This window comes from Lytechinus pictus, chromosome 12, assembly GCF_037042905.1.
Source record: "Lytechinus pictus isolate F3 Inbred chromosome 12, Lp3.0, whole genome shotgun sequence".
NCBI classification, from domain to species: Eukaryota; Metazoa; Echinodermata; class Echinoidea; order Temnopleuroida; family Toxopneustidae; genus Lytechinus; species Lytechinus pictus.
This window is the reverse complement of record NC_087256.1, coordinates 18,315,546-18,336,679: the sequence shown is the minus strand read 5'-3', so window position 1 is coordinate 18,336,679 and position 21,134 is coordinate 18,315,546. Positions and strand designations below refer to the sequence as shown.

General features: G+C 41.0%; 1 protein-coding gene across 1 annotated transcript; it reads left to right on the top strand.

Annotated features, from left to right (window-relative positions):
* Window positions 1–208: 208 nt before the first annotated feature.
* Window positions 209–3,760, top strand: LOC129273637 (uncharacterized). Its single transcript, XM_054910704.2, has one exon. The coding sequence runs from the start codon at window positions 2,438–2,440 to the stop codon at window positions 3,758–3,760; it is 1,323 nt and encodes a 440-aa protein (XP_054766679.2). The 5' UTR covers window positions 209–2,437.
* Window positions 3,761–21,134: the final 17,374 nt, after the last annotated feature.

The window sequence follows — 21,134 nt, the reverse complement described above, 5'->3', positions numbered from 1 at the left end:
ATTAATGTTCCGCGGTTTTCTTTTCAATCATAACTCAGATCGCAAGGATTGAAATGTGAATCAAACATTTCTTACATTATGTGAACAACAACCTTATAATCATTTTAAATCATTAGAACAGGGTAATGACAGATCACTGATGAACGAGGAAAATAGGGGGAAATCACACACTCAGTCGTTGCCAGGGCAACGCTCGCCAAACGACCGGCTGGCATGGTCGATTATTATTTGCTCACACTGTGCATGCTCTCTCGTGAAGCCCGATCGGGAGGCAGAGCGTGTTTATTACTGTCCTTATCACGAACTGGTCTATTGTTGATTGTTGTCACAAAGCGAACGAGTTGATTGCTTATGCACAGGTGTCCAAAGTAGAATCCGCGCTAGTCTCTCCAGTCAGACACGTTGCATCGCAGGTCATCATCACCCCGACCTCCTCGTCATCTGGCGATTCGTCTCTCAGATCAGGGATTGATACATGGCTATGAATGGATTTAAGAGCAGCTTTTCCGGACAATGGTTCAAACCATCTTGCTTTACTAGCCTTATAATCGCGACTTTCCTTCACTATTTTCCCCTTCCGCATTCTATATATTTTAAAATTAAAGAGGGAAATATATCATTAGGCAACAAGGGTGTCTGGCGGGGCCTGGTTTCAAGGACTGTCATTAAAACTAATCAGCTTGATTAGCGAAGCCCGCTAAATATCCGACTTGGGTTTGAAAGTAGAATTACATCAGGGATCCCTGGATCATTTATAAGGATTTAAAAAAGAAACTGAGAATAGTAGATGGGGATAATTATATACCCACATCGGAGAGGCAATTACCAGTGCTGGAAGTATACACACTCGGTGCACAGCTGGTAAAGGTTGCTGATAAGAGCTTGTGATAACTCTTTGGGTATAAAGTGATTTCGTCGTTATCTCAATGTAGTAAGCCGGTAATGGACAACGATTACAGAGCACACGATTAACTAGGGGTGATGATATGATAAGGGAGTCAGCCAGTTGGTTATCAAAAATCGATATCATCTCTCGGCTTCCTCACCCCCCCCCTACCCATCTCTCTCTCGTTCTCATTCTTGTTTTCCTCCACCATGCACGAATTCCCTTTCCCCACGGAGGAATTACTCCTGCATCATCTCCTCGTTCTCTCATCTCCTTTCTCGTCTCCCCACATGTATGTGGTCTGGATCAGTTGACATCTGGCGTCAACTCAGACTCTGGCTGTGGCGACCTCTCATCAAAAGCCAGGGGGACTCTAGTATAATAATCAGTGATCGTTTCGCTTGCTCATCGACGGCTAGGATGATATTGTTGGCTCCTCATCATCATTGTTAGGAATTTTTTTCGATGTTTCTTAAGAATTTGAATTGCTTTTATTGCCATGGATGAATAATGTTGATGTAGGGCTACATATAAAAAAAGCAGAGCTTTATTTTGCCTTGGTGATATCAGTGATTTTGTTAGGGAAGGGCGGATCGAGATTTCAAACCAATATCAGTAGAATTTAATCACTGAATAATCAGACTTCGAACCACTCGAACCGTGAGACTTCGACAATGATTTAAAAACAAATAATTATTTTTGGCGATTGTTTTGATAAACAGGATTCATGAAAGAATAAAATAATTTTGGGAAAAAAGCACGGAGTTAATCATCGCAGATTGTGACTGCTGGCGTTGATCTTTAGTGATGAATTCGTAAAATCGCCAAGGATGAACTTTCACTGTGTCAAGGCGGAGTGATGATGATTCTAGTGTGATGGTACTGCTGGCCTCTTTGGAGGAACCTCTGGCAAGACCCCTCCTGGGTGCGGCCAAGAACCCCGACTGGGTCGGGAGAAGGGTGCAGGAAGACTTCGGACCCAGCTGAGTTCCACCGCGACTGTGAGTGATAACAATCGGGTGTATCGATTACCCTCGTCTATATTATGCGTGATTTGCATGCAACAAGCAAGCCACTGACACGGAACATCTGGGCAGAGAGAGAGAGGGAGAGAGAGGGAGAGACAGAATAAAAGAGAGGGAGGCAAAGGGGGTTAGCCTTATTTCTGAGTGTTGATTTGCGTGCGGGTTTGAGACCTCGTCTTGCTTTTATTCTCCGTTGACTGTCCAGCTTTATCTAAAGCCAGCTTCGCTCCGAGTGTTATTTGTTCAGCTTTCTTACAACGATCAGTTTACTCATTGTAGAGGTGATAACAACGCAATGCAAGTCGCCCAGCTTGCGATGTGCTGTGATTTGGCTTCAAGACCCCTTCTTTTGCCTACACAAGTCACAATGAAGACTATTCTGTGTGCATAATCCGAGTAGGTTTAATACCCGAGTCTCCGGACGTTGTTACATGCAATTAGCAGTTTGACCAGGTGGGCTCACAATCTCAAGAATGCGGAACTCGCCGAGCTGTATTCGTGTGATTGAAGCTGAGGGTTGGTAGACATGGCGCAGAGCGAAGGCGAAAATGACTGCGACATGGATCAAGAAGCGACTAAACAAGAATGTTCTGAGAAGGATGAATCAGAATGTGACAAGACCGTCTCTTCCAGTGGAGCTACCAGTACAGGTGCGACGACAGCGACACCCAGCAAAGGGGCGGGGTCGTCGAGTGGGGCTGCTTCGATTAGCCGGAGAAGTCGTCGAAAGCAAAGCGATCCCCGTCGCGTCGGCAGTGAGATAGTAAAAATGGAAGTTGTTGAGATCAAATCTGAGATCATAGACCAGGATGATAGTGATAGTAACGAGAAAGACCCGGAAGATCATTTCGACGACGATGTCTTTCTCAAAGTCCGGACCAACGCACTGTCGCCCATTCCTGGAACGCCTACGAGTTCGGAACGATTGGAAGGATCATTAGTGCATGATCAATCACGCGATCGTATCGGAGATCGAGATCGAATGGATGTTTTACAGAGAGGAGTCGACAACGGCGACGACTGCCAACCTCAGGATCTTAGTATGAGCAGTAAAAAGCGTGATCATAATCGTGTTGTCCTTGCAATACCTTCGGTTGTTAGGCCAACCAAACCCAAAGGAACACAACTTGACCTAGGAAGACGAAATGAGTCAGATTCTGCAAACGCATCCACGCACTCGCAAATTTCCCAGAATAATGCTCATGTTTTTCGAACATTTGCTCATGATTTACAGGCGGAAGGACTTGTTGGTCTCGAGAGAGATTACCGATTGAAGTACAGACACGATTTCGACGACGATTACCACGACTCACATTCCCATGCTATCATTCCCCACCAGGAATACCCCACGCCTCTGCCATTCGCGATTGCCCACCAACACAAAGTTATTCTCGACTCACAAGAGTGCAATTCTCAGGGCATCGCATGCGGTGACCACAAAGAAACAAACGGTAAAACATCTCCATCGACGTCCACATCGTCGTCATCGTCGACGTCACAATCGTCGAAGTCGACAAACAAACCAGGGAGGTCGTATAAGAACTTGAGTCGTTCTCGGAGGATCGTCGCCAACGCCCGAGAGCGTAATCGAGTCCACACGATCAGCGCCGCCTTCGAGGGTCTTCGTCGGGCAGTGCCTTCGTACTCGCACAACCAGAAACTGTCGAAGCTAGCCATCCTCAGGATCGCTTGCAGCTACATCCTCGCCCTGGCCAAGCTTGCCGACCTCGATTATAGCCCCGAGGATGAACAGCAGATGAGCTTTGAGGACTGCGTCGATCTCTGCACCGAAACCCTACAAGCGGAAGGAAGATCGAAGAGGCGGAAGGTAAGATCATTGGAAATATAATATACCCCTCCCCTCGATTTTCTCCGCCCCATTTTCCCATCTCCCCTCCCCCTCTCCCTACCTTCCCCTGTCTTGGACTTTTTAAGCCTTATTATCTTTCAATGTAAGACAATGCCTGCTGAGAATTTTCCGCCATTTGAGCCAAATCAATGAACATTTATTTTCAATATTGAATTTAGCTCACATTGGCAATTAGAATTAATTTCTTACGGGACTTGAAAAAGATCCATAAGATTTCACTCTTATTAGCTCATATCTAACTCTCCAGTTCGATTGAAACGTCAAATCATTGCATTGGGAGATTGTGTTTGTTGTGAATGTTCGATTATTATTTTGATATGATTATACGTTTGACTCCACGATCTTGCTCCTCTGCAAAGGAAACATGATAAACCTAACCTCAATCTACATCATCATTGATGGGATGCATTCAAACTCTTCATCTTCATTATAACAAAACTCAAAAACAAATTTCATTTTCATACCAACGAACACTAATCAATCTATGCGTGATGAGAACCTTTGCCCATTGCCAATCTCTTAGGCCTGAAATATGGATGAAATTTTCGTGAAAAATATCTTGTGAGAGCGGGCAGATTGCTGTGGCAATTTTTTTCACTAAGGTCCTTGATTTAAGAGATTGGAAAATCGAAATGTAGACCTATAATGCTATATCAGGAGCGCAATCGCCAACCCATTACTGCTATATTTAGCTCCATTATTACCAAACGCCTAAATGGGGTTGCAGTATGGCAAAGCGAACTAGCAAGTGTTAGGATTGATATAGTGACAGTCACACCAATGAAACCGAGTCCAAACCGACCTATGGTATGCCATTGAAAATGATGTAATAGATTTGATCGGTCAGGAGTCGGTTTCGTCACACCAAAGAAACCGAACCGAGCGAAGGTATTACATCGAAAATAAATAAATTTGATTGGTCAGGAGTCGGTTTCGTCACACCAAGGTAACCGACTCCGAACCATCTGATGGTATGACATTGAACATGATGTAATGTATTTGATCGGTCAGGAGTCGGAAACCGAATCCAGACCGATCAAATGTTTTACGTCACTTTCAATGTCATACCATCAGTCGGTTCGGAGTCGGTTACGTTGGTGTGACCGCAGGTCCATGGTGTGACGGTAGCACAATTGAGAATCACATGAACATAATGAATGCGTCTCTCCACCTTCTTTCTTTTTTCTTTCTCGATTATTAAAACCACACACACATTTTAGCACATGTGCTCTTGCACTTGAGATCCTCTTTAATAGTCAACGACTATTCATCCAAATGCTAGTTTCATGCATGAATTCAGCTCAGGTTTCCTGTGGTTTTTTTCTGAAAAATTACTGTCTGCTCCTAGGCCTGCTTCCCAATATCTGTTATTTCTCATTATCCGTTCTCACTGTTTTCCATACTTCGATCGCAATACATGTATTTAGACTTTATTTCAAAATACGATAGACAAGTGATGAGAAAGATTATAGGCCTCCGGCATCATAATTGATGTATTCGTAATCGGTTACCACCCAAGGGGGGGGGGGGTATTGGTCCTAGATTGGTTACCCCCTCCCTGTTGTTCACATACCAAGCCATGGTCTCCTGCTTTATTCACGCATATTGACTCGTTAATACAATTTTCTGTTAATGTAAAAGCCAGTGGAGGAAAAGTCTCTATATATATATATATCGAATGGAATTCATGTTGCAATTATATACTCTCATGTTCTCTTCCTCTGTTTTCCCATCTTTTGTCATTTATCATTCATTGTAGGGTATAGATGAGGGATAAAAATGTGTAATAAGGGTGATTCAGAGTTTTTCCAGCGTCATCTTCCTCATCGCTCCCGTTTCCATCTCCTTTCCTCATCCTCTACGCGCTTGCGTACCCCCTCTATCCATCCCTCTTTCTTTCTCCCTTCTCCATTCTCTCATTCCATCGTCTCCCGCTCATTCTCTGTCTCCGTTTGCTCTTTTCTCTTAACTCCCGACCATGCCCACTTCACAGCTGTTTGCCTTGGTCACCGCTCATCCCGTCGTCAAGTTTCCCGTCGCTCTTGACAACTCTCGAGTCTTGTGAAGAGACTCCTCCTCCCCCTTCTTTCTGAAATAATAGATAGCCCCTTGACGCCATCTACAGGATGCATATACAGCCACAATTTTTAGGAGAACAAATTGTTTTAAATCTTGGGTAGAATTCCTATGGAGGTTATCAAAGGAATTATCTTGATTTGTCGGTACCAACTTGAACGAGTCATGTTGGTGTCAGATAGCATTTGCCGGGGCATTCGATTCAGTTTTCTTTTAGATTTTTCTTTATTCGTTGTATATGATGACAGTCATGTATGCAGAATTACAGGGGCCATCAATAATACTCCTCGTCAGTGTCGGCGTCGTCGACTTCAACTTCTTGTTAGTGATTACTATATACCACATCACCAAAGTCAAATCACATTGCTTCAGCTAAAGTCGAGTCAAAGGTCAATAGAAAATAAGGCACAAGTTGTGTATAACATATGAAAGGTCTATGTCAGACTTTATTTTGGAACTTTGAACGTAATGGTGTAAGGTGCAGGCGAGGTGACACTAGAAGATCTACTTTCATCTTTTGAAAATGATAAATCCAAGCGAAGCGATCGAGCAAAAATTGACCTTTTTTCAAACTGATTTTTTTTCTGATTGTAACTGAAGATTCATGAAAGGAAGTTGTTTTACCACCTCCCCTGATTATTTCTTTTACTTCATTTTTATTTTTCTCTCGGTCTTGGAACTTTTTTTTTGGAGGGGGGCAACGGCCCCATGCCCAAATCTGTAGGCCCGACGCCCGTGTCGCAGATATATGTTTGGTAACATAATCCCCAATCCCTATAGTCTTATCGTACATGATATGATAATCTCGATTGATTGCGTTTACTGTTCTAAAGGTCATTCCTGCCGATGCGCAAATTATAATGATTTCAATCGAAAATTTCTGAGAGCAGCTGGGATCGAATTGGTTCCAATAATTGAGGCATATTTATGCTCGGGGGTAGAGATCGGGAGGAGAAGAACTCAGGTAATAGATAGAAAGGGGGGAGGGATTTTTTTTTTTTTTTGGGGGGGGGGGAGAAATAGAGATCGTGAAAGGGATGGAACCTGTTTGATAAGTTTGCATATCGTTACGAGAAATTTATTTATTGTCACTGGTCTCATGATACAAAGATTTGTGCGATTGATTGTTAACTTTTAAACTACGATTTTGATTGGCCCATAGTGTCCTTTTTTAACGTTATGCACATGTAACAATGGTGACCATTGGTCCTTCCTGTTTTACGATTTATTTTAAACCACTGTCATACGGGGCCCTACATGTCTGTTTGGATGTTGCGGTCCGACATGAATAACAATTGTAAAAAAAACATTACCACGATTACGAAAAATAATGAGCTGAATGAATCTGCGCGGTTACTGACATGTTGGCTCTCACAACTAGCTTCTGAATAATAGTACGCAGTCTGCTGCTCTGAGAGACAGTTAACAGACGAGGCCAGCTTGCCCCCCCCCCCCCTCCCATTCTGTCAAAGACTGCACCTCATGAATATTCATAAACACAGAGCATAAAGCTTCTGTATGAGATAATTTGCCACGACTCGAGCATCTCGTCAGTGTACCGTGTGGCTCAACGGGATATAATCCTTGCACTTACAACGCCAAGGTTGCGGGTTCGAAACTTATTATGGATGATTTGTTTGGCCGCAACACCCGCACGCTATACACTCTCCCTCGCAGTGAGCAGCACATTGTTGTGTACAACATTTCAACCACTGTGATTTAATTGATGAACCCGAAGATTTGCGTAGAAATACAGTAAATTTCACCATGACTCCTCGATCGCTGGAGTTATTTTACATCAAAAATCAAATTGAAGTGAAAAAGATACTGCATGATAACGATGAGAAGTTGTCTCCAAAATACGACTCGTATTTTTTTTCTTAGAGCAAAAGGGTCCTGTTTCGCCAGTGGCGTACCCCCCCCCCCCCCCCGTATGGTGCGTAAGATAACCTTGGAGGAACATGTGACGTTTTCATAAAGTGTGTTAGTAACATGATCAACATCTTCTTTATTTTTGGTCGAAATTATTATATTTTATTTGAAAAAAATACACGCTGTTGGTGTGTTCATGAACAGTTGCCATGGTTACAGCATGTGCTATTTGATCGATCAAGTCATTGGAGTGGACCCACGAGTCAACATTCTAACACAATAATTTCTTAAATTCCATAATAAAATGATTTATTATGTTTTGCATTTTGTACTTTTTAAACTCGAGAATGAAATTGAATTGAAAATTTAAGGACCAATTCTATAACTTCTAATTTATTACCTCCACCGGCCTACTGGCCTCTAATAGATGGGGGGCTGTGTGGGCACGGGACCCCCCCCCCCGAATCATCTTCGTCCAGGGAAAAAAAGAAGGACATGAAAAGGGGGGAATGTCAAAATCTATCACAAAATTACTTTTTATTTTTGTAAAGGTATGCATGTTTTCGCTCGCGTTCAACTCTTTAGGATTTTTGCTCCATATATGGCAAGTTATGCCCGCTCATTTTTTTGGTTCATAGTGCCACTGATTGCCGCCTTCTAGAAATTGTCATCATAATTTTGAAAGAGTCCAACCGATCGGCCATTATCATGGTCTAAATTTGGAGACTATGTACCTCGGATGTTTTGAATGGCTTTCAAAAAAATATCGGAAACGAACAGAGCAAACAGGAAATTGTATAGGCCCGACGCTAGGATCTCCAGACTATTCACTCGTGATTTGGTCCGCTATATCTTCAGTCTTGCTCTTCGCTTCACTGCTGGAAAAATTGTCATTGTGACATTTTTATTATTCAAAATTGAACATTACGCGAATTTACCTTACGGGTTATTGAAACGATATGCAATTGCTAAAGTAATGACTTGGGACTTTAGGATGGAAATGACCGGACTTGAATCATGCAAACCTTTATGTTATATTTTAATCATGAAGGAAGAAGGGGCCTACCACTCACTGGCATCAGCATGATCAGAAAAATTGAATTCACCATTTTATAAGCTCTGGCAACAATAAATGCAAGTTGCCAGTCGATGTGCAAGCTGCTCAGTGCGTATATGCGTTTCAGAAACGATGGTATTTCCATGTATATTGAATTGATCATGATCTCCATCCTATACCCGAGATCAGATCTCTCGCTTGCATTTACTAGTGATGACATCATTTTGCCAATCAGACACTCCTTTGTCTGTTAAAACTGATTTACGTTTCATGAATTTATAACGACCAAAATCGATTATAATACAACTATATCAAGAGTTTTCAATATTTTGTTTGTCATTGATTAGTTTATTCAGGTCTCTGTATGATTCCATTCATCTGTGACCTACCTGGAACGACCACGCCCATTCTGTAGGCCTAGTTTCTTTGGAAGAACGACTGGTGTACACGGTTCTCCATCTTTGCAACGCGAAACCCACATTCAAACTGCGCGGGCCAAAGGCAATTTTCGTGCACAGGTGTTCTACGAGTCGAAATGCAATTTTCTCCAAATCGCCAATCCGCGGCTGCCGCCTCGCGTACCCCGCTAAATGAAAACGCATAATCGAACCAAATGTTGTAGCACATAGAAATATCCCCCGCCATTACATATGTATGGCGTGCTTTTGAGGCTGGGGCCCATACATACTTAGTACATAATCGACATGAGCAGTATATAAGTAAAATGGTAATATACATGTATTATGATTTCCCGCTAAAATATCACCTCTCAAGTTACTATTAATGTGCAACATGGTTGTTAATATATATAATATTGAAAATGACTGTAAGTGGTAATGTAAATTCTTCCCAAATTACAAGAGAGATTTTTTTCCATCCATAAAATTACATACTTTCTCAAATAGTAAATATAGGCCTAGTATTCATGTAATATTAATTCGTTTGATTATTTATTTTCGTATTTGTGGAGGAATTCGATGAAAATGGACCCCATTTTTCTATTGGAGATTCTGCCTCCCAAGATAATGTAGGCTTGCAGGAGTAGAATCAATGTAACGAAATCAATATCTCTGTAAGACCAACAAATTGTGATTATTAACGGTTAAAAACGTTAATTAGAAATATCTTCTTTTTTAAGTGCACACATACTGCGTTTAGCAGTTTCATTAATTTCATTTGAATGTAGAACAAAAGAGCACTGTTGATTAAAATGCATCGCTCAAGGGCATAGGTATAGTAGGTGCCGTGGCCGAGGATCGAACTCCGGACTTTCAAGTCAGGCGCCTTTGACCTCTCGGCCACGGCACCTCCACCTCCTCCAGGAATGTTAAACAATCATAACATCAACAACAACAAAAACACAGTTTTACAAAATCTTTGAATAGGCTGACTTGGTGTTGGTTTGAGGGTATATGATATGTGTATAGGCTATACCTGTAAACTACGTGCAGAACAAATGAAAAGAATACAAGAAAATACAAATTATTTGAAGAGATTTACTTTGTTTCTGGGAATTGAATATTTACAAACGTACTGACTTTTCTACATCCGTAGCCAACTTATAGCCTGTTCCGGGGGGGGGGGGGTGGTTATTGTCTCAGTTTTCAAGAAAGATGTTTCGTTCTTCTTGAGACAATGAATTCATCTCGTGATTTTTTTTCCTCCGAAATTCCTGATGATTGATGCGATGGGTACGAAAAAGTGCCTTGAGTTAATCGTGAAATCCTATCCCAGCGATGTCACTGACCTCCTCTCCCTGATCGAGGATTAGCCTGAAAAAAGGTACAGTCACACATTTCAACCCAACTCCAAACCGACCGATGGTTCGCCATCCAAAGTAACGTAATAGCTCTCATCTGTTTGGGGTCGGTTTTGTAATTGGTGTGACTATTGCATAATAAGGGCGCATTGGCCAATCCAGGTGGGGGCGAACCCCCGTACCCCCCCCCCCCCACATGTGAGAGCCATACAAATATATTTTTTTCTTAAAGGGATGCTCCGGGCTAAAGATATTTATATCTAAATAAATAGAGTTAAATTCACAGAGCAAAATGATGAAAATTTCATAAACATCGGATAACAAATAACAAAGTTATTGAATTTTAAAGTTTAGCAGTATTTTGTGAAAACAGTTCTATGCACGTCATCATGAATATTCATCAGGTGGGCTGATGATATCACATCCCCACTTTCCTTTTTCTTATGTTATTACATTAAATCTTTCATGCATGTGTAAATGATTGTCTCCATTATGATGAAATAAGTTGCAGCAATAAATAACTAATGCGCTTAATCAGTTGTCAGTCCAGTTGTTTTAATTCTTGGTATAAAACTTTAAAAAAATAATTTCATATCATAAAATACAAAAGAACAATTGGGGATTTGAAATCATCAACCCACCTAATGAATATTCATGAAGGCAAGACTGGAACTGTTTCACCAAAATAATGCAAATCTTTATAATTCAGTATCTTCGTTGTTTGTTGTCCGATTTTTATCAAATTTTCAGCATTTTGCTGTGTGCATTTTACGCTATTTATTTAGATATGAATATCTTGAGCCTGGAGTATCCCTTTAATTGAAAATGTCGTGCAAACCCAAGTGAAGACCCTCCTTTTTTGCTTGTCAAATAAATTGTTCTTGACATATTTCAATGATCATCATTCAGGAGTTCAGACCGTTTTTCCTGAAAAAATAAAAAATATGCGCCCTCTTGAAAATTCCTGGATCCGCCCCTTTAAGGGCGTAGTCGTGATGAGGTAAGGGATGAAAAGACGAAGGGAATGTCTCGAAGAGCAATTGCCCTTGCTAACATACCGACATTGAAGGGGAAAAGAGGACCAAAAAATGAGATAAAAGGAGAAACAGAAGGATGTGTGTGTGTGTGGGGGGGGGTGTCTCTTTGCTGGATAATCATGACCGTCATCTTCGCGGTAAACCCCAAGGATGATCGGAGCTTTCCTCCTAAAATGTCATCGTGGTTTGAAGGAGTATGATGTTGTGATGATTTGAATGAATGTGGCAAAGTGAACCAAACTGAAAATTGAAATATTCATGGAAATCATCGTTTGTTAAAATGATATAAATATAGTGCGTTTAGTAAACATAACATGTAGGGTTCAACCTCCTATCGAATGCATGGGGGCCTGGTATTGACCTCTATGTAGTACCTGGCTTTGATTTTCCATTTTCTGTTTTACTCTCCGCAGTCCACACGCTGCAGTCGAATTCATGGGTTCGTTTTCTGGTCAAGGCAAAGAATGGCGGTGGGGACTGTACTCCCGCCCCCGAAAGGCGGGTCCAAGCAGAGAAAAAATGAAAAGGAGACACAAATAAATGAAATATATAGGAAAAGGGTTAAATATAAAATGATTAAATGATTGTCTTCAATATGTTAAAAATTTTCACAAAGATGAATTTTCATTTTAAAAAGGATTTTGTGCTCGCTCGTTTCCCAACAATTTAGAAAAGTTCCCCCGCACGCCATGTTCTGCCCTCAGTTTTTGTTAACGCCATTGCAAATCAAGATTTTCAAACCCCGTCAGAAACTCGGTTAATTATAATGGACTGGTAAAATGGAAGTAGGTGAGCAGTGACAAGTTGAGCCTATAGTTTACAAATTGACTTGAGAAAAATGTTGAAATCATTTTGGTCAGGTTAAAGTTTAAAAAAAAAAATCGGTGACTAATCGCCTTCTTGGTTGATTGTTAAATCATCTATTCGTAAACACATCCATGCATCATTCTTCTTCCTTCTTCGTCACCCACTCTCCTTCCCCATCCTACATCTCCGATTCTTGAGGATGGCCAAGGGGGATTCAGCAGACAGTCCCCACTTGTGCTTCTCAAGAATCAATCACACCAGTCCAAAGAGACCTTATGAACCCTGGTGAGCGGCATGCTCATGACAAACCTCGCCGGAAACCCGGCTCTGTCAAGTATTGCACAGCTGCTTGAGGGGGAAGGAACCACTTTTCTTTAGGTTTCCCCCTCTCCTTTGCCAACTCACATTAGCCAAGACATTTGCAAATACATATATGTCGTCTGCAAGGGTATTTGGCGCGCAAACCAGAGTGGAGTCAGTGTTGACAGATCCATATAACATAGATGTTAACCAGTGAATTCTTTGTATATGACGTCATAACAATGTCTGGGCGGGGTTGTTTAATGTGTTTAATTACTCTAATTGTCTCGAGGATGCAGTCCTTCCCTTTATCATGGACATACAACAAAGGGTTTATTTCCAATTCGTCTAATGCCAATTCGTCCAATTGCCAACTCGGCTACTAGTATTTTGGTCTACCATTAGTTCGTCCACTCACCCCATGGTCTACTTTCATTTCGTCTAATGCCATTCCGTCTAATAACCAGTTGGTCCAATAGCCATTTAGTCCATATACCATTTGGTCTAATTGGACTAAGTGGTAAATTGTGCAAAATTAATGAAAATGAAATGGATATTAGACGAAATGGTTATGAGACGAAATGGTCATAGACGAAATGGTGATTAGACGAAGTGATGATTGGACCAAATGGTTAATGGATTAATGGACCAAATGGTTGTTAGACGAAATGTTGATGGACGGAATGGCATTAGACTAAATGAAAGTAGACCATGTAATGAGTGGACGAGTTGACAGTAGACGAATTGGCAATTTACCCAACTAAGGTCCAATGTCAAACTCTGTTCTATAAAGGGGGAGGAGGTGGGAGGGGGTGGGGTTGATATACATTCCCCGCCATTTTTCAGTAACTATGATAACAAAGATAATTGCCTTCTAATTTCTAAACGTTTTGCCTCTGCATTGTCGAACGGTCTAATAATTTGCCATTTAGGCTGAATTTTTTTAAGAGCAATGTTGCTTGCAACAGAGAAGTTGCTCCAATTACCACCGTGCATGCTCGCACCAAAGCATTGTGGTTGACAGGTTCAAGAAGTTTCCTCCTTGTGGCGGAATACAACTGACTACCGTCAAGGGGGTAGGGTACGGAAGGATATTCATTTCTTTTTTTCTTTTTTTTAACATCTTTTGTCTATCTGTTTTCTATTCATTATATGATTTATTTTTTGTTATTGTGGCGTGGCTGAACTTGGCAAAGTAGGCTTATGTGATACCATGGAGATACCAACATAAACCTCTATCTCCATGGTGATTGTTGTACGAGTATGTAGATGTTCCCTCCTCTCCAGTTGGGAGAGGGGTCGTAGGGGGTCGTAATGGCCCTTCAAGCCCCGCAATGCTTCCCCACTATACCATACCATACCATACCCAATATATGAAGTGTTTTGTGATAACCGACGAGTGTTTTCTTACTCATGCTCCGCTTGGGGCTCAAATAATGAAAGCTGGTTTTTCCTTGAGCTTATCCGGACTCCGACCGATGTTATTGATTTTATTTTTTTTTCTTGGCTGCCATCAACCCACATGGTCCTGACCAAGACGTATGCTAGGGGGCGGCCTAGCGTGGCAAGATCGTGGGTTGACGAAAGGTGTCGGGCCTTTTGCATAATCTTGAATATGTCGCATGTGCCAGTTCTGTGGATTGCAAAATAATATGTTTGGAAGATTCGTGGTCTCGGTTCTGACTCTCGCCTTTTAATCAGAGGTCGTGGGTTCGAATCCCAGCCATGTCGTTATTTCCATCACCAAGAAATTATTCACGTCGTGCCGCACTCAACCCAGGTAAATGGGTACCTGTCAGGAATTTATGCCCAGAAACGCAGAGGCGCGTAACAGCTGCTCTGCTAAACATGTAAACCCATGCAGGGTAATTAGGCGTCAACACTGTACGTTGATTTGCAATGGATGTAAAAGGCATTACGGATCGTGAAAAGTGTTAAATGAATTGACTTGTCTGATGTATTACCCTTCAAAGTTTGTTTTATCCAACATGGATGTTAGATAGAAACAGACAGTCGCATGTGTTTCGGCCTCGGTCAAAATTAATACAAATATTGTCAGATTTGACAGCTTGTTGGTGAAAATGTTGATAAAAACTCTCGAATTATCTTGTTATTCATTGATAGAAAACAAAACAAAACTGATTTTAAAAAATCAAGAAAAGATCCAGAAAATAATCCTCTCGAACTGAATGTAAACAGAAGGATATTCCCCGTCCATTGCATTTTGAAATATCGTCAAACAAATCGTGATATTCGTATCCTTTGATTAAAAGAAATACAAATGTTGCCTCGTATCTTATTTCTTCTTGGATCGTATAGTTATTGGCGTCAATCTAGGAAATCATCCTCCATCAAACGATGATAAACTGGGAAATGTCGTCAAGCTGTCTTCTTCATAAACCAAACACTTACGTCTGGACCAAGCGACTACGGATGACCCCCATCTTCTCCTCTGATCGTGACCAAGTTTTTAGGAATGTGTCAGAGGTATGGTTCCCTTGGGACTCGTCAAATCGTCCCAGGACCAAGCCCTCTTGTCGTCTGAGCTCCTCCTATCTCTATACCCAGGTCATCTCAGGTCACGGCCGCACTTTCTCAACTTCTCTCTCCCTTTCTCTCTCTCTTTATTTCTGTTTCTCTCTTTATAGGGGCGAGTGCCAGTTTCTTGACCTGATAAGGTCATAGTTTGCGGGGTCTTCGGTTGGAACAAGAGCAATTAGTAACCATGGCGCCATGACGCTTCGAGAGTCGGTGCGGTGATTTTTCGAATCTAGATTGAGAACCTCGGGGTTGTAACTTGTATTTGTTCGGCATTGTTTCGGAATTTCTCTATTTCAGCGGAGAAGTTTTGTTTATCTAATCATGGATCGGGTTTACATGTTCAGTGGTTTATTTGATAGTAATTCATTTATCCATTTATTGATTTATTCTTTCATTCTTTATTCTTGTATTGTATCCATCGTTTCCTTGATCTTACCTTCGCAATCATATTTTTAGTGAGGGCTGAAATGGATGGGTAATGCCGAGACCAGATATGGGGGATATTTGGCAATCTTTGTCTCACTATCAATCAAATCAATACTATTGGAATCAAGGCTTGAGCATGTTTATAAATTCTAAATACAAAATAGTTTCATGATTTTAGAATCGTGCATGATGACACATGCCTATTATTTTATTATGATCACGAGTTAGGTTATGAAAAGTCAATGGGGTTGTCAATGCAGTATGAACCTCTTGACAAAGGAAATCGCCTTGCTTCGAAGTTTTATTCGAGAGACTAACTCGGCTCCCCTCCCGAGACGTACCTAGCAGTCAAGTGCAACCATTATTGTCACTCGTAAAAAGTTCCGAACGTGTAGTTGACCACCCAGAGATTGAGACCAATTAGCAGACGACACTATATAGGTCATCGATAACGCACATGTCAATCGTCTGCTCATGGTCTGTCAGAAAGAAAGTTTAGACGTGTTCCTCAGATGGTCCTATCATTTATTCCTCTGTCAAGAAAGATGCTCATGGTTATGCCGACAAATTGACTAAATCAAGGAAGACCCTGCTACACTGGTGGTTCAGTGGTAGAATGTTTGCCTCTTGAGCAGGATGTGGGTTCGCTTCCCGGCCGAGTCATACCAGGGAGTTCCCTGGTCATACCAGAGAGTTCCCTTGTCATACCAGAGACTTTAAAATGGGACCTCCTACCTTCTTGTTAGGCACTATTAGGATGAAGAAGGGTAATATTGCAGGGTCCGCTGGGAGAGCAGTTCATAAGAGCTTAAGTAAGAATTATTATTATTTAAGATTGGGATTTGGGGCCATGGTCTCCCGAAAGTTCCACGATCAAGAGAAGAAAAGGAGAAAGGGAAAAGGGGGAAATATAAAAAAATATATATTATTTTCTAACATATCATCAAATCTATCACAAAATTAGGTTTCAAATTGAAAAGGTCAAAATGTTTGGTTACTCGCTACGCTCACTTAATTTTTTTTTGCTCTATCCGCCATGTTTGGTGCCTTCGGAATCTTTGGCTCATTATTCACCACGGCCGTGCTGAAATTGAATATGGCTTACAATGACTTGCCTTTCTATTTTCTTTGAATTTAGCATGTCTTTTCCGAAACATAATTTTCCTGCCCATCCAGTTTTCATTTCAATTTTTATGAAGTTGGAATCACGAGGCAGACGTATTTTAAGAAATTAATCTGCAGAATCAACTATCATGCCTATTACAGGTCATTTATCATGTGTATAATTGCAGGAGTTATCATTCCAGTCAAGACGAAGAACCCTTCGGGTATAGGAGCAGAGTGTCGTATGTACTACTACATGTATATAATAGTTTTCGATCAGTTGCAATCTTGATGAAATAATTTCCACGGGTTGGTGGTCAGTGTTACTTATTAACACACGCAGCAATGTTCTCGATCGATCATTGCCAATTACGATTGATTGCAAACCCATGTGTTACAGGGTCCAAAAGTGAAAGTCATGCAACGGGCATGTTGGATGACTAATGAGATGAAATTGACCTCACCACATTGTGAGCCTTGACCCACTGCCGATCATCCTGACATACGAGACAACGCAGGTGGCAGACACTTGGCAGTTCATTTTCAATTTTCTCTTCAGCTCCGCCATGGTTGAAACCCTTTTGGGACACATTTGTTTATTGGTTGAACTTCGGCCCGTTAATCCCCGCATCTTGGCCTTGCTAGTTCATTTCGCACTTGTCGATTGAAGTGTACATGTGTTGATATTCCCTTTTTTTGGCAGTTAGACTTTGGTGTTTGCTCACTTTCAAGGAGAATGTGACATTGATGGCAATGTAGATTTCTATTTTCACAATTTTGACATTATCATGATTATATTGTCAGTAATGTATCATTCGTAAACCAAGGGGGACTGGAAGGGTCGGGGATGCGAGAATGATACGTTCCACGGTCTTTGTGAAGAGTAAAAATGATTTTTTTTTCTCCTTTTTTCCCTTCAAAATCCAAATGTAATATGATGATGATATCTCATGAATACCCAAGCCTTCGGCATTTCCTCCTCCCCTCTCAATCTTGGGATTACAGGACGATGGTTATTCTTATTATGAACGAAATTATTTACTTACCCGATCTCTCAACGTCATGCTCATCTTTATTGCTCAACCCCGGTGCTCATCTACAACCCCATCCATCTCCCTCATGATCACAGGAAATAGATAGCCTCCTTCAGTCACTTGTATTCCCTCATCCTATACCTGTTTCTTTTGTTACTAAACACGAAATTGAGAACGGGTATGACACACTCCGACATCATCTCCTTCGTAATCCTCGTTCTCATCATCCCCATTCTCATATTCATTATCATTACCATTTTGTTGGCCGTCGTCGTCATCATCATCACCACCATCGTTGACATCATAACTATCATTATCATCATCATTATCATCAACATCATCATCAACATCGTAACTATCATCATCATCATTAACATCATAACTATCATTATCATCATTAAAATCATGACTATCATTATCATCATCATTATCATCAACATCTTCATCAACATCGTAACTATCATCATCATCATCATCATTAACATAACTATCGTCATCATCATTTTCACTATCATCATTACCATAGCGTCTGCCGCCATTATGATCATTGTCAATGGATGATAAAATAAGTATAGGCCTATCACCATTCTTGCTTTCGTCATTACCACCATCATTTTCGTCCGGATGCGATTCGTAAAGATTTGACATTATGATAACCATGGGGATTTTTAGTTGTTATAGTAACTGCCATGAAAATCCTTGAGTTTGATTAGGTGCTGAGAAGTGGCGTAATGAGCCAAAGATTTTAAGGGGGCCCTAGATATGGCGTATCGGGCAAAATTTAGAAAAAGTGAGCGAGCGAGCAAAAATTTCGACAATTTTATTTTTTTAAATCCAATTTTGTAATAGATTTTGACATGATATTCAGAAAATAATAAAATAATATCATATTTCACCCTTCTCTCTTTCCCTTTCTCTTGTCTCCCTTTTCTCTTTTTTTTTCTTGGTCGTGGCTTTTTTTTAGGGGCGCCCCAGGCCCCCTTATCTATACGCCACTGCTGCTGAGCCATGTTACCACGCATAATTTGTATGAAACGGGTCCAAGATCATTATTGCCATAATGACGTCTCCAATCATCATGATCATTAGCGTTTTCTTCACCATATACCGTTATCAGTACCAGTGTCAGAATCGCAATCATCGCCATCGTCACCTTCTTCATCATACTAGTAATTTCAGCATCACCATTATTATTTTATCAGTATGCCTATCCGTCATCAATAATAGCATAATGACCACCACCACCATCATAAATCATGAAGACGATGATCATGATGATGCCTGATGGGGATGATGATTATCATCGTCATCATGATTATCATCACAACTATTATCATCGTCATCACCACCATCACCACCACCATCATCATCATCAACATCAACAACAATTTGTCAACAATCGGTTTAATACCATCTTTTTTGTATTTATGTGGTTTAATACCATCTTCATAATCATTTTCACGTTATCGCAACCTCCATTTTGTTTTTATCATAGTAGATGCTATATATCTTTGATATCGCAATCAACACCATCACTGTCCTCTTTTTGAAGGGCCTGCCCTTTTAAACTCTTTACTTTTTGACAATCATTAACCATCTTCTGTGTAAGCATCGAACCGTGTGGGGTCAGGCATTATTCTGTCATCAGCGAGTCATATCATCAAATCGCGCCATTATTCAATATTGCCTATTTCTGCTTGTCATCGTTTTTATTACCCAAGAAGCTGAGGAGCGCGGATGTATTGTGCTAATTTAAACCGCCGAACAGGTTCACCCTCTGAATATTGTCAATAATGCAATGCGTGAGCGAGTGATGAGCAAAGATTGGGGCGTGTAGAGGAAGGGAGATGGATAGATTTCCAGTTGAATTGGTCTTTGCCGTGGCGTAATTTTGTAGCGGCGGAGTGTTCGGGTCGCCTAATTATTCAAGGTATAGATAGGCTGTTTTTGTGCTGCCTGCTGCTTGCTCGCTGCTGCTCAGAGCCTTTTCTTCTGTTCGCCCGGCTGGCGCATTGATCGCTGCCCATCGCCTGGGGGACGGGCCTCGCACGCGATGGAAGAAAACATCTGTCCACATGGCCGCGTGGTTGCCATGACTACTAATGGTGTGCCCGCGCTTTTCCTCTTTCGCCATCTCTCTCTCTCTCTCTCTGCATCACTTTCTCTTGCTTGCTGTTGTTCATTACACATCCGTTCCCTCTTTACTCTCTCCTCTCTCTTTCCATCTTCCGATATTCTAGCTTTTACTACAACTATCCCTCTTTTTCCATTGCTTTCATTTCTCTCTCAAACATCTTTATCATCTTCTCTGTCCCCCACTCATTTCCATCTCTATTCGGCCCCCTTTCTCTCAATCTCTCTCCTTCAATGTATTGTAATCCTTGCATGCTTTCCAACCTCTGCATCCAAATCATCCATTGTGATTTAAAGAGGATAAATGGTACTGGTAATTATAAGGTATACACAGTCTCGTTCGGCGTGAAATATGTGTATACCATACAACAAACAGCACATACCATTAGCACATATACTGTTTCTTATACCAAGACAAAGTTATAGTTTTCTTGTGCATGTGAGCGGCATTACTGTGGTGTTATCTTTAATATATATATATATATATTATTTGGGGGCCTGAATTGGACAATCGTTAAATGTTAAATGTATATGAACAATCGACCATCAACAAAATGTTAATTATAACATGTTTTTTTTTTGCATTAGAACAAAATATTTAAGTCATTTTATGTTTAGGTACCGTAATAACAGTTTCCTCTTCTTCATCTTCTTTGCCTCTTCTCCTATCCATCATCCTATCATTTAACATATCCTTCTATTCTCCTCTTATTACTCCCTATCTCTTTTCAACACAGGGCCCGTTAGAGTGACGTGGAGACGTTGGAGGCGCTCTTCTCCCTCTTCTCACAAGGCTGGTGCAAGGACAAGAAGGAATTCTGAACCTTTCAACAATAATGGCATGCAGCATGATGTATCGTACGAGGATTTTATTCATCTATCAGTGCTAGAAATACGAGTAAGAGACATGTGCCCATGGCCCCCTTTGGACCCAATGATAACAATGATATAGAGATGAGATCCCCATCTCCATTGGGGCGGGGCTACATGGAGCGGGGGGTAACCGCCCATGATTTTCAAGTAGTGAAAACCTGAAAAGAAAAGAATAGAATAGAAAAGAAAAGAAAAGAAAGAGAGGGAAAGAGGAAGACTTGAGGTCTGTTTCGTGTACACTATATTATCCTTATTCAGCTGAGCAAAAGTTATTATGTATTTCGTCTTGCCCCCTATCAAAATATTATGGTACTGTACACTGTCCACACTAAAA

What these genes read in the sequence shown, in the direction of transcription:
- LOC129273637 (XM_054910704.2), top strand. Translation starts at nt 2,438, where the DNA reads ATGGCGCAGAGCGAAGGCGAAAATGACTGCGACATGGATCAAGAAGCG.